This window comes from Mollisia scopiformis (assembly GCF_001500285.1).
Source record: "Mollisia scopiformis unplaced genomic scaffold LY89scaffold_40, whole genome shotgun sequence".
NCBI classification, from domain to species: Eukaryota; Fungi; Ascomycota; class Leotiomycetes; order Helotiales; family Mollisiaceae; genus Mollisia; species Mollisia scopiformis.
In genome coordinates, this window is record NW_017263620.1 from 143700 (window position 1) to 169912 (window position 26213).

At 48.1% G+C, this 26213-nt stretch overlaps 11 protein-coding genes across 11 annotated transcripts; 8 read left to right on the forward strand and 3 right to left on the reverse strand.

The window, feature by feature from the left end:
- The first annotated feature begins 122 nt into the window (after positions 1 to 122).
- On the forward strand, positions 123 to 2679 carry LY89DRAFT_712370 (putative allantoate permease). The gene is made up of 10 exons (XM_018217975.1): positions 123 to 568; positions 621 to 627; positions 680 to 763; positions 816 to 1039; positions 1086 to 1227; positions 1275 to 1466; positions 1523 to 1972; positions 2020 to 2135; positions 2188 to 2278; positions 2333 to 2679. Exons 1-10 carry the CDS (start codon positions 445 to 447, stop codon positions 2478 to 2480), a joined length of 1578 nt encoding a protein of 525 aa, XP_018061170.1. The 5' UTR covers positions 123 to 444; the 3' UTR covers positions 2481 to 2679.
- Positions 2680 to 3603: 924 nt separating this feature from the next.
- Positions 3604 to 5164, forward strand: LY89DRAFT_602391 (MFS general substrate transporter; the record flags this gene model as incomplete). The annotated part of the gene is made up of 3 exons (XM_018210243.1): positions 3604 to 3874; positions 3931 to 4475; positions 4535 to 5164. The coding sequence occupies 3 exons, from the start codon at positions 3604 to 3606 to the stop codon at positions 5162 to 5164; spliced, it is 1446 nt and encodes a 481-aa protein (XP_018061171.1).
- Positions 4979 to 6934, reverse strand: LY89DRAFT_398396 (MFS transporter-like protein). Its single transcript, XM_018207244.1, has 3 exons — positions 6746 to 6934; positions 6428 to 6690; positions 4979 to 6375 (listed from the first exon to the last, which is right to left on the reverse strand). Exons 1-3 carry the CDS (start codon positions 6802 to 6804, stop codon positions 5360 to 5362), a joined length of 1338 nt encoding a protein of 445 aa, XP_018061172.1. The 5' UTR covers positions 6805 to 6934; the 3' UTR covers positions 4979 to 5359.
- Positions 6935 to 7182: 248 nt separating this feature from the next.
- Positions 7183 to 8994, reverse strand: LY89DRAFT_661393 (putative nitrilase; the record flags this gene model as incomplete). The annotated part of the gene is made up of 8 exons (XM_018212599.1): positions 7183 to 7720; positions 7775 to 7818; positions 7869 to 8078; positions 8124 to 8232; positions 8285 to 8439; positions 8491 to 8684; positions 8737 to 8807; positions 8858 to 8994. The coding sequence occupies 8 exons, from the start codon at positions 8992 to 8994 to the stop codon at positions 7672 to 7674; spliced, it is 969 nt and encodes a 322-aa protein (XP_018061173.1). The 3' UTR covers positions 7183 to 7671.
- Positions 8995 to 9110: 116 nt separating this feature from the next.
- On the forward strand, positions 9111 to 10755 carry LY89DRAFT_661395 (homoserine O-acetyltransferase; the record flags this gene model as incomplete). The annotated part of the gene is made up of 3 exons (XM_018212600.1): positions 9111 to 9348; positions 9396 to 9780; positions 9831 to 10755. The coding sequence occupies exons 1-3, from the start codon at positions 9345 to 9347 to the stop codon at positions 10753 to 10755; spliced, it is 1314 nt and encodes a 437-aa protein (XP_018061174.1). The 5' UTR covers positions 9111 to 9344.
- A 164-nt stretch (positions 10756 to 10919) lies between these two features.
- On the forward strand, positions 10920 to 13091 carry LY89DRAFT_661399 (aspartate kinase). The gene is made up of 4 exons (XM_018212601.1): positions 10920 to 10977; positions 11033 to 12781; positions 12830 to 12945; positions 12995 to 13091. The coding sequence occupies exons 2-4, from the start codon at positions 11298 to 11300 to the stop codon at positions 13009 to 13011; spliced, it is 1617 nt and encodes a 538-aa protein (XP_018061175.1). The 5' UTR covers positions 10920 to 10977; positions 11033 to 11297; the 3' UTR covers positions 13012 to 13091.
- Positions 13092 to 13997: 906 nt separating this feature from the next.
- Positions 13998 to 15927, forward strand: LY89DRAFT_692177 (putative o-acetylhomoserine sulfhydrylase). The gene is made up of 5 exons (XM_018216481.1): positions 13998 to 14249; positions 14304 to 14565; positions 14626 to 14692; positions 14771 to 15545; positions 15611 to 15927. The coding sequence occupies exons 1-5, from the start codon at positions 14215 to 14217 to the stop codon at positions 15831 to 15833; spliced, it is 1362 nt and encodes a 453-aa protein (XP_018061176.1). The 5' UTR covers positions 13998 to 14214; the 3' UTR covers positions 15834 to 15927.
- Positions 15928 to 16222: 295 nt separating this feature from the next.
- Positions 16223 to 19281, forward strand: LY89DRAFT_661403 (uncharacterized protein). Its single transcript, XM_018212602.1, has 10 exons — positions 16223 to 16492; positions 16626 to 16712; positions 16767 to 16812; positions 16871 to 17030; positions 17077 to 17299; positions 17349 to 17928; positions 17977 to 18015; positions 18065 to 18133; positions 18190 to 18449; positions 18501 to 19281. The coding sequence occupies exons 1-10, from the start codon at positions 16473 to 16475 to the stop codon at positions 19171 to 19173; spliced, it is 2157 nt and encodes a 718-aa protein (XP_018061177.1). The 5' UTR covers positions 16223 to 16472; the 3' UTR covers positions 19174 to 19281.
- Positions 19282 to 19664: 383 nt separating this feature from the next.
- Positions 19665 to 21369, forward strand: LY89DRAFT_398615 (phosphoglycerate mutase-like protein). Its single transcript, XM_018207245.1, has 4 exons — positions 19665 to 20085; positions 20133 to 20345; positions 20394 to 20895; positions 20953 to 21369. Exons 1-4 carry the CDS (start codon positions 19900 to 19902, stop codon positions 21108 to 21110), a joined length of 1059 nt encoding a protein of 352 aa, XP_018061178.1. The 5' UTR covers positions 19665 to 19899; the 3' UTR covers positions 21111 to 21369.
- Positions 21208 to 23297, reverse strand: LY89DRAFT_632222 (putative pyrimidine monooxygenase ruta). The gene is made up of 7 exons (XM_018211299.1): positions 23113 to 23297; positions 22875 to 22980; positions 22498 to 22767; positions 22267 to 22430; positions 22065 to 22214; positions 21632 to 21944; positions 21208 to 21479 (listed from the first exon to the last, which is right to left on the reverse strand). The coding sequence occupies exons 1-7, from the start codon at positions 23165 to 23167 to the stop codon at positions 21419 to 21421; spliced, it is 1119 nt and encodes a 372-aa protein (XP_018061179.1). The 5' UTR covers positions 23168 to 23297; the 3' UTR covers positions 21208 to 21418.
- A 1006-nt stretch (positions 23298 to 24303) lies between these two features.
- On the forward strand, positions 24304 to 26060 carry LY89DRAFT_702725 (uncharacterized protein; the record flags this gene model as incomplete). Its single annotated transcript, XM_018217270.1, has 6 exons — positions 24304 to 24502; positions 24556 to 24606; positions 24660 to 24834; positions 24892 to 25095; positions 25157 to 25911; positions 25948 to 26060. The coding sequence occupies 6 exons, from the start codon at positions 24304 to 24306 to the stop codon at positions 26058 to 26060; spliced, it is 1497 nt and encodes a 498-aa protein (XP_018061180.1).
- Between the last annotated feature and the right edge of the window lie 153 nt (positions 26061 to 26213).

The window sequence follows — 26213 nt, forward strand, 5'->3', positions numbered from 1 at the left end:
CTTCTTCTTCCTTGCTTTGCTAAGCCAACCTCCATCGTTGTTGTTTGGTGTGGCAACACTTTCTTCCACTCTTGGTCAGCTTCCTCGTCAAAAGTGGGATCGCTTCAATTGAAGATCAGCTCCATCCGCCCAATCGTTGCCCGCCGCCCAGACAGCGGAGAACAGGTCTTCTTTATCATACTTTCGAGTACACAGTACAAGTAAGGTTACATGTAAGCCTTATCAAGATCGTCGCAGGGTCATGGTGTAACAGTACCCCGCTGGAAGCTTTCTCACGCTGCAAAATTCTTGCCTTGGAGAGCCGCGGGCAAGTGCGATAAGACGTGAGGATGCGACGAATTTCTCATGTCTTCTGAAGTCTTGTTCCTTCTCTCCAGTTCATCACATCTAGAACATTGATCAAGGTCAAGTCAGTCTTTAAAGGAGAGTAAGGATTCGATCAAGATGGTGTCGTGGAAGAGCTTTGGTCGCCCGGCGGTGCTGCAGAAGCACGAGAGAACGCCTGCTGAGAAGAGTCTCGTGCTCAGGCTAGATATCTTTTTGATGACTTTCGGATGCATATCTCAAAGTACGTATCGGATGATCTCGAGATATGTTTTCGATGCTAACATTGGTTGTAGTTATCAAGTGAGCTTCATAGGATTGAAGATTTCAGCAGCACATGACTGACCACGTGCAGATATCTCGACCAGCAAAACATCAGCAATGCTTACGTATCTGGCATGAAAGAAGATCTGAAGCTATACGGCAATGAACTGAATTAGTAACTGCTTTCCCTCAGAAGTTCGAAGAGAAATTATACTGACCCTCCGCAGCTTCACCACCTGGTTTAATGTTGCTTACTGTATCTTCCTGATCCCATCTCAAATCATCCTTACCTATGTCCGACCAAGTATTTGGCTACCCGGACTAGAGATCTTGTGGGGTATGATGACTGGTCTGATCGCGACTACTCAAAATGCAAAGCAAGTCTATGTTCTTCGAGCATTTCTGGGTATGTGTGAAAGCAGTGCTTGGCCGGGTATGATGACATTGTTCAGTAAGTAATTCGAAGTGTCAAATGAAAAAAGTCTGACCTCAAATATTGCACTGGTATACGCCGACTGAATTGGCGAAACGTATGGGCTTCTACCATTCATGCCAAGCTGTTGGAGGCATGATGTCTGGTGCTCTTCAAGTTGCTATCACCAACACTCTCGATGGTTCACATGGACTTGCTGGATGGCGGTGAGCTTCACCAAATCAAATTGATGTATGTAACTGATTTGAAGCAGTTGGTTGTTTGTGATCAATGCCATCATCACAGTGATCTGGGGCTTTCTCGGCTTCTTCATGATCCCCGATCTACCTAATCGTCCCAACCCAAGATCCTTCTGGTTCACGAAAGCACACGCTAGTATGGCCATGGAGAGGCTTGAGCGACACAACCGTGCAGAGCCAAAGAAGATGACTTGGGCAGGTGCTAAGTATACAATTTCTGTGTTTTTAGCATGTGATCGATTTACTAATGTTCTATTCCCAGACGTGCATTCTCTGGTTGGGTTATGTACTTCATCGCCGTGCTGTACATCGCAACGGTATTAGCCTCATATGGATATGCTTACTTTAATCTCTTTCTGAAGAGTTTGAAGAATGCTGATGGAACACGAACTTGGACGACTTCTCAGGTCAACGCTATTCCGATTGGTGGAGGAGCAATTCAAGTTGTCTGTGGTATGTCTCCGAAACCTTCAGACATTTTAGAAGCTAACTTCAGATGTAGTCTGGACTTGGGCACTTCTTTCGGATTTCTTCGGCACACGATGGACACTTATCGTTGCTCAAGCGGTCATCGGATGATTCCTACTATCATCATGAGTATCTGGACACGGCATCCAGCTTCCGTGGCCCTGTCGGCTGTCTATGCCAGCTATTTTATTTCCTATATTTGCTTAGGAACAGCCCCTCTGATTATGTCTTGGTTGTCTGACATGTGAGTGTCCAGAAATAAACAGTGGGTAACGTACTGACCCTTCTCAGCATACCACAAGACCCAGAGGCTCGGTCGCTTATTGTCGGAGTGACCATTGCTGGATACTACGCAATTGCAGCATGGTCGCAAGTCTTAGTATGGCCAGCTGTTCAAGCACCTTATTGTATGTTCCCAAGTTCAACTTTTGGTGAATTCCTTCGCTGACATCGAATCAGATAAATACGGTTGGCAATCAGCTCTTGCCCTTTGGTTTGTTGTTATTATTATGACTTGCATCTTGCGCTACATTGACGTCCGTTACATGCTGTGAGTGGCCCCTCAAATCCTCGAGTGTGATTGCAAGCCTGACCATATTGACAGACCGAAACGACTTGCTTTCGCAAGAGAGATCCACGAGGAAGTGGTGAGTGAGGATGGAGGAGAGATAGTTGCTGGCGAATCTGATGATCCGGACTCGAAGACCGGGAGGGATATCCATACACAAGTCATCGCTGCAACTGCAAGCTGAATGAAAGCTTTGCATGAGAGATGATCAGGGACAATAATCGGAGTAAAGATAGACCACATTAGAAAGAGGCATGCAAGGATGAAATAGGCGAAAACTCAGGAGAGCGAGCGACGCCAAGAGCATAACAAGTTAAAAACAAGCAAAAGCTTACCAACCCTTAAGAAAATTCCTGTATGACGCAAATCAGATTCTTCTCAACCCTCACTTTTCCAATACCTCGGTATCTTTCATCCCAAAAGAAATCTCAGCCTCATCACGTCCACGTTTCTCCCAAAACCGCGAATCAAATGTCTCACTCATCTCCGTTCGCTTAACATTAAGGGCTCCACCACGACCCATAAAAGTACCCTCTCTTTCCACGGCCCGACTTCCACCCTTCCTTCATCGATAAACAAATTTTCTCCTTTACGGACGAAAGATAGATAACCCAACCCAACGAACGACTCATGAGCAGATCCAAGCGGGTCAGATCCTTATCTTCACTTCTCTCAACTTCTTACCTCGGCATTCCCAGCCTTGGCTGTTCGAGAACATGCGAATGGTTCCGTTCCATTGGGTTGATGCTGTGGATTTCCTATTTTTAATATGCGGCGTGTCCGCCACTTCTCCCACGCATGAGACTCCGCTGTCTGGATGGTTGGTTTCTGGCCAGCGCCCGTGCTTCATCTTTGACAGTGAGTGGATCTCTGCGAACTGTTCATGTTCGCAGCACTCTACTCAATGCGGAAATACCGAGGCACATAAATTGGCGTTGATTCATAGATGGTGCGATTTCTCGATGTTGTTATGTGCGTGTGAGGCTGTGCTGTGTGGAGCTTTGCGCGGGATGTCGAGACGGGAGATAGACATACATATCCTTCCGATTTCCCTCTTCTGATTTTGAGGCTCTTTTCCATGTCGTTGATCTCCTTGTGCCTTTCCAACTTTGTTCTTATATAGCAAGGCTATCAAGATGGTTGCTTTCGAAGAACCAGAAGCCACAGCCGCTACTAATAAGGAATTCTTCGAATCACCTCCCGAAACAGCAGTCAACACTGCTGCTCCATCTCGCGTCCCCTCCATCCTCGCTCAGGAATCAGACGATCTTGAAGATGGCGTGGCAGCAGAGAAACGTTTAGCTGAAATGGCAGCGCAAGAAGAGAAGTTATTCGGTTGCGTAGACCCAGTTACGCATATCGTTGGATGGGATGGACCAGATGATCCCCATAATCCGATGAACTTTCCCAGATCAAAGAAATGGAGGATCACGATGGTTACTGCCTTGATCACTTTCGTGGTCAGTTTCGCAAGCAGTGTGTTTTCGACAGCTACTACCGTTACTGCATTGGAGTTTGATGTTAGCCTGGAGGTCATGATTCTAGGTGTCAGTTTATACGTGCTTGGATTTGCATTTGGTCAGCCGTTTCTCCCCCCTCTTTCCATTTGTTTAGAGGTCCTAATTTTGTGTTAGGTCCGCTCTTCTGGGGCCCCTTATCCGAAGTATATGGACGAACACGTCCCATCTTCATAGGTTTCTTCATCTTCTCACTCTTCAACATACCCGTAGCCTTAGCCCAAAACGTCTACACCATTATGATCTGTCGATTCCTCGCTGGCAGCTTTGGAGCCGCACCCATTTCCATCGTTGGAGGCACCTATGTCGACTTCTGGGATGCACTAGACCGCGGAATTGCTACAGCCGGTTTCGCAGGAGCTACTTTCCTGGGTCCCATAGCAGGTCCTATCGTAGGAGAGTTCATCACGAAGAGCTATCTCGGATGGAGATGGACGGCTTGGATCACGCTGATCATGGCCGCATTCTTTGGTGTGATTGGGCTCTTCACTTTCCCAGAGACGTATGCACCAGTTCTGCTGAAGAGAAAAGCGGAGAAAATGAGGCACGAGACGAAGAATTGGGCTATTCATGCTCAATTGGATGAGCAGCCTATTCATTTGAAGTCATTATTTGAGAAGTACTTCTCCAAGCCATGGATTATGCTCGCACAAGAACCTATTGTCAGTCTCCCATCTCGTATCTCGAAAAATGAAAACATACTAACGCAACACAACCACAGCTCATGGCAATGACCCTCCACTCCTCCCTCGTCTACTCCATCCTCTACCTAATCTTCTTCGCCTACCCATACTCCTTCCAACAAGTCCGCGGCTGGGAAACCGGCATCAGCTCGCTCCCCTTCCTCGGCCTCTTCCTCGGCATCATCCTCTGCTGCATCTACATCGCCGTCGACACCCGCCTCCGCTTCAACCCCATGCTCCTCGCCTCCAAAAAGCCCTTCATCCCCGAAGCCCGCCTACCTCCCATGATCGTCGGCGCCATCTTTCTGCCTATCGGCCTCTTCTGGTTCGCCTGGACCTCGAACCCGCACATCCACTGGGCGCCCCAGGTCGTGTCGGGCATCTTCACCGGGTGCGGCATCTTTCTGGTGTTTTTGCCCAGTCAGATATATGTCGTGGATACGTATCTGCTGAATGCGAATTCGGCGTTGGCGGCGATGGCGTGTGCGAGGGCGCTCATGGCTGCGGGATTCCCGCTGTTCGCGACGTATATGTATGTCAACTTGGGGGTGGATTGGGCGACCAGTTTGTTGGCCTTTTTGTCGTTGGCTATGGTGCCGTTTCCGATTCTGTTTTGGAAGTATGGGGAGAAGTTGAGGATGAAGGGGAAGTTTGCTTTTGCTTTGTAAGCGTTGGAAGAGATTGGATAGACTTGGGAAAGAGGATTTGCATATAGACCTGCTTAGAGCGGCATAGAGACGGCGTTTTGGGAATATAGACGGGACGACAGTATAGACTAGAAACGAAGAGGCAACGCACAAGCATGCAGAGAGGTGCATGGACATGGTATATAATCTCATAGATAGTCGTAATTATAACTCATCTTAAAGGATGTACCGAAATCGTGGGCCCTCATTCTCCTCACCTTCTTCTGGTTCTCCTCCCTTTTGATGGATTACCGGGCTGTACTTTGCGTCCAGCTTTTTGTTCTCCCACACCAACAACGCCCGTAACAACATGGCCAGAAAGCCATTGAAGAGCATAAAGGCTGCACAAACCCACATACCCTTCCTGTAATACGGTCCCTCGCTACTGGGATATAATCGTGTACCAAGCAGTGGCCCACACTGTCCTACTACATTGATGATAGCGATTCCAGTCCCTCTTCTGGTATCGCTGCCCTGGTTGTTCATCACCCAAGGAAGGATATTGCCAATGCATGGGAAGATACCAGCAGCGGCCAGGAAGACACCAGCGTATCTGACACCAGTGCTGCTCGAGACTGCCAGCATAATGTAACCCGCAGCTCCAAGTAGGGACAGAAAGAGAATGGTAAAGCCACGCTGAGCAGTTTTGTCGGCAAACCAGCAGGAGACGAGGACTACGAGAAAGGCGAGGAAGTATGGTGGTGCCGAGAGACCTTGTGCATTGATGTTTGAAAACCCCATAGCTGCAAGGATAGTAGGAAGGAAGACCGGAAGACTGGCGAAGGATACGTTGCAGGAGAAATACATCAAAGCATTAATCCATGGTTTGAAGTCGAGTATGGCATGTCCAACATCTCGCCCATTGATGCCGTGTATTCTGACATTTTGATCCTTTCCAACTTGACGAACAGAGCGTGCTTTTGCAACAGCTTTTTCTTCCTCGGTCAGAAACTTGGCGGTTTCTGCACTGTCTGGCATGAGAAACCATGTTGCCACACCTGCGACCAAAGATGGCAATCCTTCCACGAGGAACAACAGTCGCCAAGAAGATATGCCATGTGGATGTCCAGACGTGATTCCGTACGCAAGTGCACCGGCAAAACACGTTGCCAAGGGAGCCGCACTAAGATATAGACCGCAGCGAAGTCCAAGCTCGTTCCGAAGGTAGAAGAAGGAGAGAAGGTACGTAATCCCTGGATCATGTCAGTCCGTGTGCCCATGCTTTCGAATGTGAAGGTGACCCACCTGGTGCGAATGAAGCTTCAAATGCTCCCAAGAAGAACCTCACGGCCATCATTCCTGACCAATTGAATGTAGCTGCTTGTAATGTACCGCAGACTGCCCAACCCAGCACACAAAAACAGCCCCATATGTGTGGCGGGATGATCTTCCACATCAATGCCAATGGCTCGAAGACGATATAGGATATGTAGAAAATCGTGAGAAGCCATGCGTAGCTTCCGGAGTCGAGCTTGAGAGCCTCTTGCATGCCGGCAATTTTTGCATTTCTGACATTGCTAGTCAGTCATGATACCATCAACAGTCCACTCTAGAAGGACTTACCCAATGTTCGAGCGATCGAGATATGCCAGAAGGTCTGCAATCCACTTGTTAGCTAGCATATGTGCCAATTCCTGTATGTTACGCACAGAGAATCATCACAAGCGGTATCAAGTGCAAGTCGATCTTCCTGACGACTCGTCTTTCCAGCGCTCGATCGAATTGGAGGGGTACAGGAGACCCATCCTGCAATACCGGTCCTCCCGAATTCTCAATGTCTTTCTCTGGCAGACCCCGCTCTGCGAAGGTAGCAGGCGAGCTGTTCTCCTCCTCATTTCTATCGATATTACCCATTATTCGAGGTGACGTTCGTGCAATTTGTGTTAGAGGGCAGAGGCAGAAGTTCTATGTTGAGGGCATAGCTTGGAGAGTGGGAAAGAAAGAAAAGAAACCTTAACCATACTCCTCTTGCTTGAAGAGTCATACTCACCGTCGCAATCGCACAGGCATGGAAAACTTTCCCAGGGCCGTGTAGCCTGCCAAGTGGATTCTTGAATCCGATGCAATGTGCGGATCTTCAAGGTACTACCTCGGAAAGAGTTAGTGGGTGAGAAGTCTAAAAATCTGCCGGTCATTAATTCTGCGAGATCGGCTTGCGTGATTGATAATTGGCGAACAGGCAAGTGACGAGGTACGTATATTAATGTGCTCGCTGTTAGACAAACCTCAATGCGCATTCGGGAGTTGCTTAAAGATATTTTGAAGGATGAAAGAAAAAGAGTCGAGGTTTGAGACCAGGATGTGCGAAATCGACTTAGCGCTCAGATTGGTCTCAGGTATGCGCACATTGCTTAGACAAGCGTACAACTCAGAACTAAGACCGCCTTTCAACGAAATGCACTCTCTTCCTGTCTAACTTTGCCCTTCATCCCCCACCGGTATGTGCAGAATTCCATACTACGCGCCAGTTTCAGCTACGTTTGTGATCTTCATTCAAACGCCACATTGGGCGTCGGCTTCGTGTTCACGGTCAATGAACTTCGATGGTCTTGTCAGCGTTGCATTGTTTTCCCGCGAGCATGGATTACTCACAATATGTCAGGTCTGGAATAGCTTCCAACTGCATCAAAGTCCATCTTAGACTTCTATTAGAATTTACTTCCTGATACTCGTAGAATGATCTTACTCTTGCTTCTACCAGCTCCGACGAGTTCAACGTTGCGTATACAATTTCCTCTTTGTCGAATACAGGCTCCGCTAGGAAGGTTCCAAGTGGTCCTATGACACAAGATCCGCCATGGTTCAAGATATCGTCCTTAGTCCAAGGCTCCCCATTCGCATTGCGATCATGGTGACCAGGTGCAAAAGGAGGATAGTCAGATGGGAAGTCGGAAACCTTTTCCTGGTCAGCATGAGTTATTGGGAGCACTGCTCTACTTACTTTGCAGAATTGATTGACAGATATTACAAAACATCGTCCTTCTTTCGCAATATGTTGCATGGAAGCAGTCCATGAAGGTAGATCGTCTGCATTGGGAGCAATATATATTCTGCCGCAGAGTCAGATGCTTCCGGGATGGACTCCGTTGAGGGTGTACTCACTCCACACCCAACTGATATAATGCCAGACGAGCGGCTGGCATGTAGTTCTCCCAACATATCAAACCCCCTATCTTTCCAAAGCCAGCGTCGACTACCTTTAGAGACTCCCCGGACCCTCGACCCCACACGAGACGTTCAACCGCTGTTGGAACCAGCTTTGTCATGCATCAGCTGTATGGTTTGAGGAAGAACATTTTCAAAATTACCTTTCTATGCTTGCTGAGCAAGGCTCCGTCTTTCCCAATCAATATCGCAGTGCAATACAAAGTTGCTCCATCTTTCTCGATTATGCCTATTGAAAGATTGATCTTATTTTCGCTTGCGATGTTTTGGAGGACTTCGAATTCTGGAGATGGTATCGCGACTGAAGACTCATAATACTTCGCATACCACTTGCGACCTGCTGCCGTCAGAACCGTGGTTCGTACCACAAAACCAATTGCATCTCCTACCTCGTGGCTCACGTGCACCGATGGTTGCATCGAATGCATATCTCCATGGGTAGGCTGACAGAAACCCCTCACTGGCAACGAAGTCGTTAGAGTCAAGTTAGTCAATGTTGGTCAGACTTACGGAAATGCCACAAGCTCTGCACCTTGCTTTGCTGCCTCAGCGGTCAACTTCTCAACTTTCTTCAGACTCTCCTCAAGATCGAAGGCCACTGGTGCAGCCTGAACCGCCGCAACTTTGACTTGCTGATCTTTCGTCATAGCACGTGATTGCAATTGTTTGATTTGAACCCAGAATCTTTCCTTATCGCATTGCAGATAGGTGTGGCTAGGAGAGCGCTTTTGTCTCTCCAAGCGGTGATCCATCGCGTTCTCGTATTTTTGTCCAACAATCCCGCGCTCTTTGATCCGCACTGGGACCCACAGCGGTTGTGTCCGAACACCCCATACCTCCCGAGAATAGATGCTCGGGATTTGAAAAATGATCTGACTCCATTGTCCAATCAGAGAATCTCAGTAATCGTGCGTGTCTTATCTTATTAATTGTTTCTTATCTAGTCTCTGTGAAGCGACGTCGAGAGAGGTAGTGCTCATTTGACTGCATCGTGACAATGCGTATGTTTCTATTCCAAAGGCGTTCTCCAGAAGACTAATGCGAATAGTTCTCGACTATGTGCCTCCCGTTCAAAACGAATACCACAAATTTGTCACAAACCAAAAATTCGCTTACATTGACTCAATTGAACTAGAATCAGGGGAGCAATTGGAAGGAGTTGTCGTTGCGTACAAAACATGGGGAAAGTTGAACGGAAATGGTGACAACTGTCTCGTTGTCTGCCATGCATTATCCGGCAGTAGTGATATTGTAGATTGGTGGGGCCCGTTACTTGGAAACGGCAACGCATATGACACTTCGAGATACTTCATCTTCTGTGCCAATGTACTCGGCTCACCTTACGGTACAACCTCATCGTTAAGCTTGGATCCACGAAGTGGACAATCCTACGGGCCTGAGTTTCCTCAAAGCACAATTCGAGATGACGTGCGGTTAGTCTCCATTATTTTCACTGTTCACTCAGACGCTGATGATTTTCTAGCTTGCACAAACTGGTACTCGACGCCCTTGGAGTGTCCAGTATCGCTGCAGTAGTTGGCGGGTCTATGGGAGGAATGATGACCCTTGAGTGGCCACTTTGTACTCCTGAAGGCTACCTGAAGAACATCATTCCCATCTCGACTTCAGTGGACCACGATGCATGGGGCATCGCCTGGGCAGAAGCTCAAAGGCAGTGCATCTATGCAGATCCAGCTTTCGAGGAAGGCTATTACCTTCCAACTCCCGCAACACAGCCAGCTGCTGGCCTAGCAGCCGCGAGGATGGTTGGCATGCTCACATATCGCTCGTCGCCGTCATTCAACAGCAGATTTGGCCGTGGTGAAGGAGGATCTCAACTCAAGGCTGTCAATGAGGTCCTCGCCAATACCACTCTAGTCAATGGCAATGGGAAAAGCAAAAGAGACAGCAAATCCAACGGCGTCCACAACTCCGCCAAAGACTTCAAGGCTCACAGCTACCTTCGCTATCAAGGCGAGAAGTTCGTCAAACGCTTTGACGCCAACTGCTTCATCCACCTAACGCAAAAAATGGATCATCACGATGTCACAACAAATCGAATACCCCCTCACGAACTTTGTTCCATGTCCAAACAAGAGTCACTACGGAGAGTCTTCCGCAAAGTACCAAAGAATGCATTAGTCATAGGAATCGACTCAGATGTCCTGTTCAGGCCTGAACAGCAAGTAGAGATTGCGGATGCATTGCCTGAAGCATCTTTGGTGATGATTCCTTCTGTTGAGGGGCATGATGGGTTCTTGCTTGAGTTTGAGATTTTGGGGCCTCTGATTGAAGCGCATTTGAGAAAGCAGTGTCCTTGGATTTATGAAGGCGCACCTTTGGTCGTTGAGGACTCGACGAGTGCTGTTAGAGATAGTGTTTTCGGTGAAGTTGAATCTGGGTGGTGATTTGGTTAAGCTTTCTTTGTTGTACTATTTTAGATTTTGGAATTATGAACTATTATTTTACACAACCAGATGCCCCAAGATTTTTCATGCGATACATGCTATTGTATTCTCTAACGTTGTCTACCCTCAGTCCTCAACTTCTCATCGTTCTCGAACTAGGCCAGTTTGCGCCTCGAATGGCTTTTCGAGTTTCTTGGAGACTCCCACGCACGAGTCAGCACTCTATTCACATCGCACCAATAAGCTTGCAATCCGCATTTCTCGGAAAACGACTTACCGACTTGACCAGTGGTGATCAATTCACATAGTTCCTCGCCCGTGGAGACTTCCTCCGTCCTACGCAAACAACTCAAACCCCGACCAGACACCGACAACACTCTCACCACATTCTCGCACTTCGACCTCGGTATCACTACATGGAAATCGAACACCGCATGGATGTATATGATGGGTACCCGTCGTATCAATGCAGACCTCTTATCTCTGAACTGATCCTCTAGTCAATTCCTTATCTTTACCTTCCAGTGCCAAGCATTTCCAATATGCCTCTCATCCTGACAGAAGAAGACAAACCCTGGGTAGTCCAGAAGTACGGCGGCACATCGCTTGGAAAACTTCTTCCTCAAATCACAGAAACCATCATTCCCTCATATCTCGAAACGAACAAAGTAGCTGTTGTCTGTTCCGCCATCTCAGGAACAGAAAAAGCGAAAGGCACGACAAGTCTCCTGCTTAAAGCCATCGAATGCGCCATTACTCCAACTCGAAAGGATGAACTCAACGATATCATTGATACCATCCGAGATGAGCATTTCAAGGCCATCAAAGCATTGAAACTTCGAGCAGCAATTGGAAACGAGAAGCTGTTTTCAGAAGCAGAAGCAGATGTGGTTACAGAATGCGAAGAACTTCGAAGTTTCCTCTCAGCAGCACAAACGATAGGAGAACTTTCTCCAAGATCAAAAGATAGAGTTGTTTCCACTGGCGAGAAACTATCATGCATCATCGTCGCCGCCGCTCTCCGCAGCAACGGAATTCCCGCTCATCTCGTCTCCCTACACAACATCGTCCCTCTCACCAACGACCATACCCTCAACTCCACTTTCTTCGACACTCTCTCCTCCCATCTGAGCTCACATCTAGCCACATACCCCCAAACCTCAATCCCCGTCATAACAGGCTTCTTCGGCCCCCTCCTCCCCTCGCTCCTCCAAACCATCGGAAGAGGCTACACCGACCTCTGCGCGGCCTTAACAGCAACCGCGCTCTCCGCCCCCGAACTCCAGATCTGGAAAGAAGTCGACGGCATCTTCACCGCTGACCCTCGAAAGGTACCTTCAGCACGCCTCCTCGAGACCGTGACGCTGGAAGAAGCGAGCGAGCTGACCTTCTTCGGAAGCGAGGTCCTGCATCCGGGAGTCGGGGAGGTGGTTAAGAGGGCGGGGACGAGGGTGAGGGTGCTGAATGTTGGGAGGCCTGAGGGGAGGGGGACGGTGATTTGGCCGAGTTCGAGTGGGGTCAGTACGCCACTTTCTAGATCAGGGGATTCTTCTGCGTTGGGGGTGTCGTCTAGGTCGAATTCTCCTGCGAGTGGGTTTATGGCAGCGAATGGGTATTATGGGGTGAATCAGGCGAGGAGAGCGCCGACGGCACTGACGTCGAAGGATGCGATTGTGCTTGTGAATGTGCAGTCGAATCGGCAGAGTAAATCGCATGGGTTTCTTGCAAAGGTGTTTAATGTTCTTGATGGGTTGGACATTACGGCGGATTTGATTACGAGTAGTGAACAGAGTGTGAGTCTTGCTTTGTCAAATGTTGGGGAGAATGAGGAGGGTATTGGGAGAGTAGTCAAGGGACTGGAGAATTGTGGAAAAGTTGAAGTTCAGAAGGGGATGGCGATTGTGAGTGTGATTGGGCATAAGATGAGGAATATGGTTGGGATTGCTGGGCAGATCTTCTCGACGCTTGCGAGTGGCGGAGTCAATATTTACTTGATCGGACAGGGAGCCAGTGAGATCAACATCTCGTGAGTTCAGCTAAAGTTGACGGTATGCACGAAAACTAACTTGCTTAGGTTAGTTATCAAGGAAGAAGATGCATTGGTGGCGCTAGATATCATACATGCTGATGTGCTTGGAATTCCAAGGATCAAGACTCATATGCCAATTGCCCAGAACAGCATGATGAAAGGTAAATGTCTCGAGGTATTGGGTTGAATACGATGATTAATGATGATTAGGACCATGGTTGTATTAACACACTCTATACCAAACAAGATTTCAGAAGTATACAGAAAGACATTTAGACACAGAGCAACGAGAGAAAAGAAAGGGGATGGAAGCAGTTGTGTAAATAAGCATCATGTATATTCACAGAAAGTCTTTCCTCCTCTATATGCAAGTCTTCTACTTCCCAATCTCACCAACAGCTCGTGACTCGTCGTCAATATGATTGTTGTTCCTTCTTGATCATTACTAAAGTCCGCCTATATACTACTCCATGGGAGATCAAAAATTTTGTAGTCCTTCATATCAACTAGATATTAAATACAGATACTAGGACAGGATTACTACGTCCTTATCTCACTTCTAGCAGCTTACACGATAAAATTGCTCTATTGAAGTGAAGAAGCTTCAAGAGTATTCGGTGATATCTATGTCCTTAGCCTCCGTGAGTTGACCATCACAGCAAGACTTTAACTTGCACGTAGAATCCCAAGTTCTTGAGTCAATCTGCAATTTTGAGCAACGAACATCACTATCGATAATACACCTCTTCCTCTGGACCCGAAGATCTCTTCTTCTGAACTTAGCAAGACACCTTCCTGCTCTAAATTTCAGATGGAGTTTGCAGACAATCACGTGCTCCAACAGTTCATCTCCTTATCTCTGTAGATATGTATCTAAGTATCCAGATCCCTAGTCCAAAATCTAAACATCTCTCTTCATCCTAATCCCACAACCCCACAAAATCCCGCTACCCAGACACTAAGTAGATCCCGCAGATCACCCCATATCTCTCTCTCCGCCATCTCCAGAACTCAAACCCCGAGATATCTTATCTCCATCAGATGGCGCACTCCGCTCTGTACTGCCTCGGTCTCTGCACTTTGCCTCTGTTCCTCTCGGTGTCTGCTTTTCCAGAGCTTCGAAAAGAAGAATGCGAAGTGAACGCGAACTCTGGATTTGATTAGAGAGAGAATGCGAGCGCGGGGTATAACGAAAACCAACAATGCAGACGCCCGTAAGACGCAGCGGGATTCGAAATCTCGCTAGCGGAGTGAGATCGTACGCGAAGCGAGAAAGGGGAGGGTTGGATGGATCATTTGGTACGCATGTTGGGAAGAAGAACTCCGAAGATGGGTGGTTATAAGATGCTTCGTGTGCAGGTAAATTGATGAAAGTATCGTAACGATTGTTTCTTCTTTCAAACATCGCAAAAAATAAATTCGGATTCAACATGCCAGCATCAGGATCTCTCAGGGGCGTGACGAAGTGAGCAACAACAACACCACCATACCATAGATCTGTACTAACAAACCAAAACAGGGAGCCAGGCTTCGACACTCTCCAACTACACGCAGGACAAGAACCCGACCCCGTGAACGGCTCGCGCGCAGTCCCGCTGTTCCAAACATGCTCGTATAATTTCATGGATGCGGCGGACGGAGCGAGTAAGTTTGCGTGGCAGAAAGATGGATATGTGTATACGCGGATGGGGAACCCAACGATTTCGGTCTTGGAGCAGAGAATGACGATGCTGGAGGGAGGGGTGGGTGCCGTTGCTACGGCGTCGGGACATGCTGCTCAGGTGAGAATAGAGTCTCTGATGAGAGGAGGAGAGTGGGAGCTGACACTTGTCTTGTTGTAGTTCATGGCTCTTACTTCTATCATGGAGCCTGGGGATAACTTTGTCAGTACTAGCTGGCTGTATGGAGGTAAGGAGAGAGCTTGTGCTTCACTCATCTACTTCTCAACCATTTAGAGTAGACAATGACTGATGTCCCGATTTCCAGGAACTTACAACCAATTCCGCGTATACCTCAAGAAATTCAACATCCACGTCAAGTGGGTAGAAGGGCAGGACCCCAAAGCAGTCGCAGCCGCCATCGACGACAGAACCCGAGCAGTCTACCTCGAGACAATCGGCAACCCCAAACACAACGTCCCAGACATCGCCGCCATCGCAAAAGTGGCCCACGATGCCGGCATCCCACTCATCGTCGATAACACATTCGGGATGGGCGGTTATGTCCAACAGCCATTTAAGCTCGGAGCCGATATCATCACCCACTCGGTCACCAAATGGATCGGCGGCCACGGCACCAGCATGGGCGGCATCGTCATCGACGGAGGGAAATTCGACTGGTCCAAGAGCGGCAAGTTCCCTGGCTTCACGGAAGAAGCAGACGGGTACCACGGGATGAAGTTCTGGGACGCGTACGGATACAAAGCCTTAGCTGCTAAACTGCGGATGGATGCCATGAGAGACCTGGGACCTTGCATGAGCCCTTTCAATGCGTGGCTTTTCCTGATGGGACTTGAGACACTGAGTTTGCGGGGAGCGAGACACTGCGAGAATGCGCTTGCGTTCGCGGAGTGGCTGGAGGCTCATCCGTTGGTCAAGTGGGTGTTGTATCCTGGATTGAAATCGCACCCTGATCACGAGTATGCGACGAAGAACTTGAAGAATGGATATGGAGGCGTCTTGACATTTGGAGTTGATGGAAATATTGAGGAGGTCAGCGCAGTGGTTGATAATTTGAAGCTCTGCAGCCACTTGGCTAATGTGTAAGGCTCTCTCCGATTGTTTTCCGTTGTCGTGGATGACGAACTTGCTGACCACCGTCATATAGCGGAGATGCAAAAACTTTAATTATTCATCCTTGGAGAACGACGCATCAGCAATTGCCAGACGAAGAGAAGGTCCAAGCAGGAGTGACGCCAGATCTGATCAGAGTCAGTCTTGGGTTGGAGAATATCGAGGATATCATCCATGACTTCCAGCAGGCATTTGATGGTGCGGGGTTGAAGCCACTGAAGACCTTGCCTGTGACGAATGGCACCAAGACATCGTAAGCCAGCGTGGGTAATATATCGAAATGGCGTTTATTGTGATATTCTTTTCCGCTATTGATGATGCGTGTAAAAGAGAATACATAGACAATCGACGATCAGATTAATCGTGATGACAAAGCCAAATGCTGTGCTACAATACTTCTACGGAGGGTATATCCAACCAACCAGAAGAGTCTCTGCACACTGCACAGTCAGCCTCCGGGAAGTAAAGGATGCTAAAGAATGCTAATGACCACCATGCAGATTTGACATCGGGAGACTGCGGACGGGTACAGTTCGGAAATGCTCAAACTTAGGAAAACTCGCTCAATAGTCGACGCTTTATTGCACTCTGCAGTGCAACGATGAAAGAAGTGAGGTTATCCATGTCGTTGCCCTGTGTCGCTTAACAGTCCTCAAATTTCAAACCCCGAGGGATCTGCTGTGCTTCGATGTCCATCTTCAACAAATCACATTGCCGCATGCAACGACCAGGGAGTTTTCTTCTGCTTACAGGGCTTGATCGTAGCCAGTTGCCCACCAGAGCCCCCTGTCCACAAACCATGAGGGCTTTTCCTTATCACCCCAGCTCTGCCGCCTGTCGACGCCTGCAGCGCCCTCAAACGTGAGAAACACGCCACATAGAGCGTCGCTACAGCTATGGCCAAGGGAAGAAAAATGTGAGTTGACACAGAACGCGTCCAGTACATATACCCGCGAACCCCAGAAAAACTACCCCGCCATCGTCAGCACAAAACTTATCATCGCCATGATGGAGTTTGAGATTCCGGCTGACTCGTATGTCGACGATAGCACGAAAATCGCATCCTCTGTGAAACCCGAGAAGCCGGCCAGGAAGAAGTTTGCGGTTCCGCCAGTGAAGCTCGCGTGTTTGGAGTGGTGAGCAGATCGCCGATGGTGGCTCTCATAATGGTTGCTGACAGCCTCGTGCAGCAGACAATCACGAACTCGATGCGATGGGAAGACAGAATGTTCAAATGTGCGAATTCGAATCCATTGAGGGTATTTGAGAGCAAATGAGCTAATTTCTTGCTCAGTGTCTGAACAGAAATAAGACATGCGTTTATACTGCGAGTAAGAGGGGAGGATCAAGGATTCGCAGAAGAAAACTTTCAATCGACGAGGAAAAGTCACTTTCGACCAACAATAGCGAATTAAATCACTGCGCTCTTTCAATTCTCCCAGAACTCGATGAAGGTAATTGAGTTGATATGATTTCACGAGGCTGGTTCTAATTACTTAGTGGCAGCATCATTCAGTGGCCCTTTGCAGCTGGTGGCGCCAGGCGGCGGATTGACACAATTAGATTTCTCCTCAGACGACTCCTTATTCATCTTCGACTCAGTATTCTCGGGCCAAGGAGACAGCCTAGACAGTGGATATGAGACTTCGGAGGTGTCGGCCACACTGTCGGAGGTTGATCACCCGAAGGAATATATTCGAGTATACCAAACAGATGAAGACATGTGAGTGCAGATTGGAACGATGAGAGTCCAGCGCTGATGGGCAAAACAGACTCAATGCCTATTATGTCTACATACATCCCTACTTTCCAGTCCTACCACCTCCTCAACCCCAGCAGGTGATCGATAACCCCGACTATGGCGTTCGACGAGCTCCAGATGCGATCTTCAGCAGCAGGACGAATCCAGACTTCGAGCCTTCCACGCCGTTGAGTCTCGCCATTTCAGCATCGCTATCTTTGATTCCTCACCCAGACGACCCCAACCCATCCGGTCTGCATTCTGTCCGTCTTAGAAGAGAGCAAGCTCAAGCATTTGCTCAATCTGCGTTCGAAAGCATTGAGATCGAGTCGGAATTGATAGAGTCTGGGATAGAGCCAGGGGAGGCTTTGAGTAGCGACCCGGCACCTCTCATTCGAAACCCGTTTCACCCTGAGCTCCCACTTGAAAACGAGAGTATTGTAGCATTACTTATGCTCAGTACATACGAATATGCGCAAAGAGGTAATATCGCGAAGATGAGGAACAGAGCAGGTCAAGCGTTAAATGCTGCGTTGAACCTGGGACTACATTCGAAAGGAAATGAGGAGGGCTATCATGCAGAAGCGAACAGAAGAACGTGGTGGATGACCGTCAGTCGATTTTTCCCCGAAGAAGTATAAATCTGACAAAATTTCCAGTATATACTCGTTTGCCAAGGCGCGATCCTCAGTAATTCCGTACGTATTCACTTTCGGCTCATTCAACCAATCTCTGACTCGCTTACAGACGCCCCCTATGTTGCTTAACGACCGCCGCTTCACAACTGCTGGCCCAACTTACATGGGAGATCCAGGGGTAAGAAACAGTTTTTCACAAACTCCAACTATGAACCAATACTAATACCAATCTAGGCTTGGCCAGTCTTCCTTCAATCGCAACAGGCCATCACTTCCTCAACTCAATTCGTTATCAACCTCGATGCAACACTGAAATTGGGAACCAACCCAATGGCAATTTGGGACCGTATGCTCGAGCTTGAGTCTTTCATGGAGCCACTTATCAACCAAGCCGATACATGGTCACTATCCACAAATCCCCAACCTCCACTCGACTCCTTAGAAGTCGTAGTCGGCCAAGCACTTCGAGGCATGGCACGCATAAAGCTCAACAGGTCAGCTGACCCTCCTTCCCCCTTTACCTCGCTAACAAAACCTAGCGCAAGAATAAAACTCCACCGTTACTGCGCATTCTCAGACGTCCCCGTCTTCTCCAAAAAACACTGCGACCTCCGCTCCTCATCCGAAGTCTCCTCCCCCGGCCCCGGCACCGGAACCCCATCCGCCCCCAACTGCGGCTGCAGCAACACCTTCCACAACCTCCCCACCGCCGCCGACCTCTCCTCGCCCATATCCACCGTATCCAGCCCATCCATGAACTGCGCTCTCCTTCCTTACAGCAGCAAATACTCTGCCAAAATGTGCTTAAAGTCCGCTATGAACATCGCACACTCGTTCCGCACGCTTCCGTACCCGCAACCTATCCGACCGAATGATCCTTTGTCTTTCTTCCCGGAAATGAGGATCGATAGCAATGCGCCGAGGATGATCCCCGTGTTTGCGTGCTGCGCGATGCAGAGTAGTTATGCGTTGATCATGTTGAGCTATAAGACGAAGGCGATGGGGTTCGTGGGTGATACGAGGGAGGAGTCGGCGATGAAGTTGTTGGGGCAGTTGAGTGAGGGGTTGCAGATGATTTTGGGTGCTATTAAGAATTATTCGATTGCTTATGAGGCGTTGGGTGGGATGTCTGGTATGTTCTGTCTCCTTAACTTAATATCTGAAGCAATGCTGATGATGACTTTTAGGACAAATCGAGGCTGCGGCGCAATCTATTAATGTTATGCCGGCGAATGCGTTGATGGATATGAATTTTTCTTAAAATATGATGGGGATATCTGTTTGATTAGATGACGGCGAATCGGGTTGGAATTTGGCGTTTTGAAGACCACTCTTCTGATGATGATTTATGATAGCTGCTAATGGTTGGTTGATGAAAGGCGGAAGATACTCTTTGGTCAGCAGAGCAGAGCCTTTGGGTCTCAAGGGCTGGGCTAGATTGTCTGCGTAACGAAGTCCAGAAAAGTTCAAACATCTGAAATTTCGACTCTTACGACTGCCATTTGATGTGGTACAAGGTCCTTTGGTCTCACACATGGTTCCGAGGATTTCCGATTCTGAAACAAAACCCCTGAGACTTGATTCCTGACCCGAATCTACCCCACCAGTTCGCTTATGAGGGGTAACTCCAGCTGAGCCTCATCAAGTACATCCACAAAACCTCGAAACCATTCCAGATCCTAAACCTGCATTAGAAGAGAAAATGCCAAGCCAATATGACATCATGTGACCACCCCCCTCCACCCAATCAGGCAGGTGGACCAAAAACGCCACCAAACAACACGTGCTTCAATAACTGGCAAAAATCACTGTTTATCCCCTCTTCTCGCGGCTCAAGACCTACAAACAATATTATTAGATGTATCTTGGCGGTGAGGATCATCGTATAAGAAGATTTCTCTTTCTTCTTCTACAGAAAATTTTCTCCAAAGAAATTGCTTCACGATGCAGATCACCAAGATCCTTGTCGCCAGCGCCCTCGCAGCTACGTGCTCCGGCACTGCTGCTCCTCTTCCAACCCCTGCTGCTATTCTGCCACGACTCAGCAGTAACGAGTGGATTAATTACACCACGTTGACAGGATTCTTTGCTCAAGATGATCCTGCCACGAACCCGAGTACTTTCGATTACGTGGGTTCCCCAAATCTAAGAAGGAAAAGCATACTGAGACTAGATAGACAACGACCAACTTCGGACTTCTGAATATCACATATCCTACAGATGATGAAGTCGACCCAACATGGACCCAATGGCAGAAATTCGAGCATCACGTTTGGCGTCTCAACAGAGGCAGTGGACGGTTTGTGCAGTACAAAGTGCTCTACATGGGCCGCCACGGTGAAGGCTACCACAACGTAGCCGAGTCCTACTACGGGACTCCAGCCTGGAACGTACGTCCTCCCCATCCCTCCATTCCCCCCATCACTAACCCGCAACAGTGCTACTGGTCCGAAAAAGACGGCAACGGCACAATCACATGGGCCGACGCCAAAATAACCCCCAACGGCGTCGCCCAAGCGCAAAAAGCCAACGCCTTCTGGGCATCCCGCATTGCGCTCCAGAAAATCCCCGTCCCAGAAACGTACTATACATCTCCTCTAACCAGATGTCTGCAAACATCCAACATCACGTTTTACGGCCTCGATTTACCGAGCAGACAGCCGTTCATCCCCACCGTCAAAGAGCTGTTCCGAGAGGGCATCAGTGGACATACATGCGATCGGAGAGGGACAAGGACGTATATCCAGGATGCGTATCCGGGGTATAAAATCGAGGCTGGGTTTTCGGAGGATGATTTGCTGTGGAAACCGTTGATGGGTGAGGTGCCGACTGATGAGGATGTGCGGAGCAAGAGGGTGCTCGATGATGTTTTTGCGGGTGATGATAGTACTTATATTTCGATCACGAGTCATTCGGGGGAGATTGCTAGTATTTTGAGAGGTATGTTGGTTTTTTATTTGAGGTGCAAGGGGGAGAGATGTGCTGATAATGAGATAGTTCTTGGACATCAACCGTTCTCGCTTAGTACAGGGGCGGTTATTCCTGTTCTTGTGAAGGCGGAGATTATTCAGAGGGATGTTCCTGCGACGACTACGCTTCCGTGGACTGCGTTGTCTACTTGTAGTACTGTCCCACCACTTCCGACTGCTACTTAATTTTCAATATTGAGTTGAATTCCTTGAGGGTAGTGGAGGATGTTTATGCACATGATTGCTCTTTAGCTTAAGATAATAATGCCTCATACATAATTGGATCAAGTTTGGTCTCGATTAATGACACTCTACCCATAATCTTGTCATGAGATGAAGCTTGGAAACGTGCAAATCTAGATCCAAGTTCCCGACTCCGCTGTTCCTGATCCTACCATTGTCTTACCTGCAGCGCCAAGGTGACGCAAGTGAATGGTGGCTCAGTATAGCTCTCCTCCTCATTCCAGCAATTCGTTAGACTCCCTAGCAGTTCCCTAAACCCCATTAACCTTCTCTCCCGCCAACTCCCTCACAACATTCCTCCTACTCTTCATTCTATTGACAAATTAGCATACACTTCTAACAAAGAAACCGAGGAGCCCAAGCGAATCTTCCCACTTAAGCACCCTAACCCCAGCAGCTGGAGCCCAGCTCTAGCCATAAACTCAAAAAAGAACAGGAAGTTAGACAACAAAAGTCAAACCTACAACGGCTGCACCCTCTCCCCAAAAACCCTCACCCCCTCCACAAAATCATCAAACGTAAGCATAACACCCTTAACCTCCATGCCCGCGACCTGATCCAACATCCCGGCGACACTCTCCCAACTGCCAATCAGCGTCGCCATACTCCCATTACAATTGCTATCCATCTTCACCATGCGCATCGCGGTCGAGAACTCGTCCGCTTTGGTGTCTTTGCCGCTCTGGTTGCGCATCCAGGTCAGGGCCTCGATGTCGGTGCCGGAGTTGTAGTGGGTGAATTTCGCGTGGGCGAGGGCGTCGGTTTCGGCGGTGATGACTAGGGGGAGTTAGGTGCTGGTTTTGGGGGAGGTGGAAGAGGTGATTTTAGGAGAGGGGGGTGGAATTTGTGTGGAAAGGAATCGAGGAGAGGGCCTAATGAAAGGGGTTGGTTGGGTACTCATGAGGAGGACGAGCGCGCCTACGTCGCGGTTCGCGGCTTTGGCGGCGTCGACGAGGCGCGCGTTGGCGTCGCGGAAGGCCGTTGGTTGGTTGATTCCTGTGCCGGAGGTGAAGTTGAAGTCGCAGTATTTGGCTGCGAAGGCGGTTCCTGGGGATATTGTCAGATTTCTGAAAAGATCATCTTGGGATAGGGGGGTTACCTGGTCCGCTCTGACCGGCTGCTATGAGCTTAATGGGTTCTGAGGGCATGGGGAGGAGTTTACAGTCATTCATCGTAAAGTGTTTTCCTTTAAAATCTGATTGCCCTGTACTCCAGAGCTCTTTCATGATCTGTACGTATTCTGTTGCGTACTCGTATCGATACCTATTCCTCTCTCTCAGCCAAGACACACTTCTCACTTCCCCAGAAAAAAGTTAAATTCACAACTCACCCAAAATACTCACTCCCAGGCCACATCCCCATCTGATCATACTCGGCCGTCTGCCACCCGGTGACAATATTAACCCCAAACCGTCCCGGAGCAATCGAATCAATCGTCGTCGCCATTCTCGCTACGACGGCTGGCGGCAATACCAAGATTGGTGTCGAGGCAAACAGTTTTATTTTGTTGGTTACGGCGGCGAGACCGGCCATCAGGGTGAAGGATTCGAGGTTGTAGTCCCAGTGTTGAGTTACGCCGCCGTAGCCGCGCATTTTGATCCTGGGGTGCGTTGGTAAGTTGATGAGACGAACAGGGCAAGAAGAAATATGGTTTGGGAAAGGAAGGTAATGCTTGGATGACTAGGAGGGAATGGAATTATGGCTTACATCGAAAGAGCAAAATCGAAACCGTAAGATTCGGCGGATTGGACGATTTCTTTGTTGAGGGCGAAGGTGGGTAGATATTTTGGAGAGGTGGTGGATATGATCCAGCCTAGGAATTCGAGTTAGCGCTGGCGTTTCTTGTCAAGGTGGCAAGACCAAAAAAGTTTTGAATGAGAAAGGCTATCTTTATCGAAGAATAGAATTGAAATAGCTTGGGTTAGGTCAGGAAGCATTTCTATACCATTGTTCCCGATTGGAATGAAGACGCCAATTTGCATATCCTTCGTCTCTGACATCTTGAAGATTGTGAAGATTGAGTAGAGGAAAGAGAGAAGTGATCACGAAGTCAGGTTGATTCAGACGGTCTCTTGATGAGGTGAGGAAGTTTGAACGGCAAGTAAACAAAATGAAACTTTGATATGATCTACGCAACGAAGCTCTAAATGGGGAGTCCACTCTAGCAACCGAGGACTCCACCTTATCTCAACCTTTTAGTTGATCTTATCTCTCATTTGCTGACAAAAGACGGAGTTCCATCGGATTTTAGAGGTTCTTATCAAAGTGAGAATCCGTTCATAGAGGCTGCAAGATATCGGGTTATCGGCAAGTCGTTTGGCGAAGCTCATGGGATTCGAGAGTGGGGTTGTGCACTGTAGATCGTATCGAAGAGAACGTATCCTATTCCTTATCTTGCATTTAATCAGATATGTACATCTTATCAGTGGAAGGGTCTGGGTTTATCCAATAGGTTTGCGAAGGGCAAGAAGCAATCACCATGGAAAGGTTCCAATTTGCTTGGCAGTGACAATCCTGGAGGAATCAATGTTTCCAATGCACAATTTCACAATAATAGCTTCTTCTTCATCACTAAACAGTCTGATGAATCTGTATGCTTTATGCTGTTCAATGAGCATAAGAGTAACCTAAAATGAAAAATGTAAACTAAGAGATTCGTTGTGTCTCGCCTCCCCTCGCTTAATTAAGGAGGCGAGAATTTGGGCCGTCAAGGTCACTGTTTCGAAACAATTCAAGGACCCATTGTATTCAACACTTGAGAAAGAGTGGCTATGGAGTACGTTACAAATGCCATGACTTCGGCATATAGTGGTTTCCATGCATCGGCTGAAACTCCCGACTGTCGCTTCACTTGCTCCCGACAACTTTCGACCAGTCAGATCGTCGAGCCTTACCCATTATTTCAGAACACCTTATCTACAGATCTCATATCCATCGCTCTGGAACCATGTGCATCTTATCTTTTGCATGTCCCCATACCAGATGTTATCAGGCAAGGCTATCTGCATCATCGCAGGGGGAATTACAATACTTCAACATCCCCTTTGTTATGCCTCCTTTCTGCATTCCGAAATTATTCAAAGACATTCAAGTTTGTTGAATATCCCGTCAAGCTATCCATTGAAGATTAGCCAAAATGAACGAGAAACAAGTCGATGAGAAGCAGGTGATCGTCAACAGCGAGAGCCACGCAGATATCTCAATCGGTGTCATCGAGCCTCTCTCAGAAGCAGCCGATGCCGACTTTGAAGAAGGACAAGTTTTCAAGCAGGTCAAGGATGGAGTGAACTTTCGTACTGTGGGCTGGAAAAAAGCTTCAGTCATTTTTCTGAAAGGCGAGTTTCCCCAAGCCCCGACTTAAAGTTCTTTACTGAGGAAGGAAACATAGTCATCTTTGCTACTGGAATCCTGAATATCCCTACTGCGATGTACTCCCTTGGTTCGTGGACTAATATCGAGTAATTTTGACAGCAACTCTGATGTATTCAACAGGCGCTGTCGGTGGCACACTTTCTGTCATTGGCTGGACACTTTTGAATACGTATTGCGGCGTCATTCTTGGAGATTTCAGAAACAATCATAAGAACTGCCACAGCATTGCTGATATGAGTGGTGTTCTGGGTGGCAAGATATTTCAAGAGATTGTCGGGGCTATTTTTATAATCGCGTGAGTAGTCCTTTCACTATTCTGTGTGCATCGTCCAAACTTACTTGGCGAATGCAGATATGTTCTTGCCTCTGGTTCTGGGATCTTAGGTGTCGCCGTGGCTTTGAATGCTCTTTCGGATCATGCTACCTGCACTGTGTGGTTCGCTTTTGTAGGGATGATTTTGGTTGCTGCTGCTGCCAGTGTTCGAAAGCTGGAGAAGATTGGCTGGCTTACCTGGGCTGGTTTCGTCTCCATTTTTGTTGCAGTATTTGTCGTTGTGTAAGTTCAAACATTCTTCCCTAATCATCGAACCTCTTCAAGGTAAAGCTAAGATTTGTAGGATCGGTGTCGCAGTGCGCAAGCGTCCAGCATATGCTCCTCAAACCGGTCCATATGAGCTTGGCTATTATGTCATTGCACAACCTTCGTTCTCTGCTGGTGTCACGGCTTCTGCAACTATCTTTGGATCCTCTGCTGGCACTTCCGCTTTCCTACCCGTCATTGCTGAGATGAGAAATCCCAAGGAGTATCGCAAAGCTCTTTATGCTTGTATGAGCTTCGTGACTGTCACGTACACCGTCTTCTCACTTGTGGTATACCGATATTGTGGCCAGTGGGTCACATCACCATCTCTTGGAAGCGCAGGTGGTATCATCAAAAAAGTCGCATATGGCATTGCGCTGTTCGGTCTTGTCATCTCTGGATGCCTCTATCTTCACATCTGTGCAAAATATCTGTTTGTCCGAATCTTGCGAAATTCGAAGCACTTGCAACTCAATACTACCATTCACTGGGTTACTTGGCTCAGCTGCGTCTGGGGCTTGGCAGGACTCGGATTTGTTCTCGAAGAAGCAGTCACTGTTTACAATTGGCTCGCTGCATTGTCTGGTAGTTTGTGCTTTGCGCCTTTAGCTTTGACACTTCCGGGACTTATGTGGATTTATGATCATAAGTCTTGGGTAAAGGGAAAGCTATTGCAACAAGTCATGTACTGGCTCCACTGGGGACTTGCTGCTTTGGGTGTCTTCCTTATGGTTGGTGGCACATACGCTACAGCAGAGGAGATCAAAGCCGCTTATGCTACTGGGTCCCTGGGTAAGTTAAATTCTTGTTAGACGATGTCTGTGACAGGATACTTGGTAGTATTCTACATCATTCATGTCGTCATTTCAACAGGGTCATCTAACGCAATATCCACAGGTGCCACTTTCAACTGCGCTGATAATTCTGCCACAACTTTATGAAGAAATTATCTTGGAATGCGCTCGATAAAGATAGTTATAATTATGACAACTGATCTAGATAGATGATGCAAAATAAGCATTGTCATTGATTGTGCATAATTGACAGTGGCTTGAAGCTCAGTCCGCCTCCAAAATGATGTCTCCTTCACCACC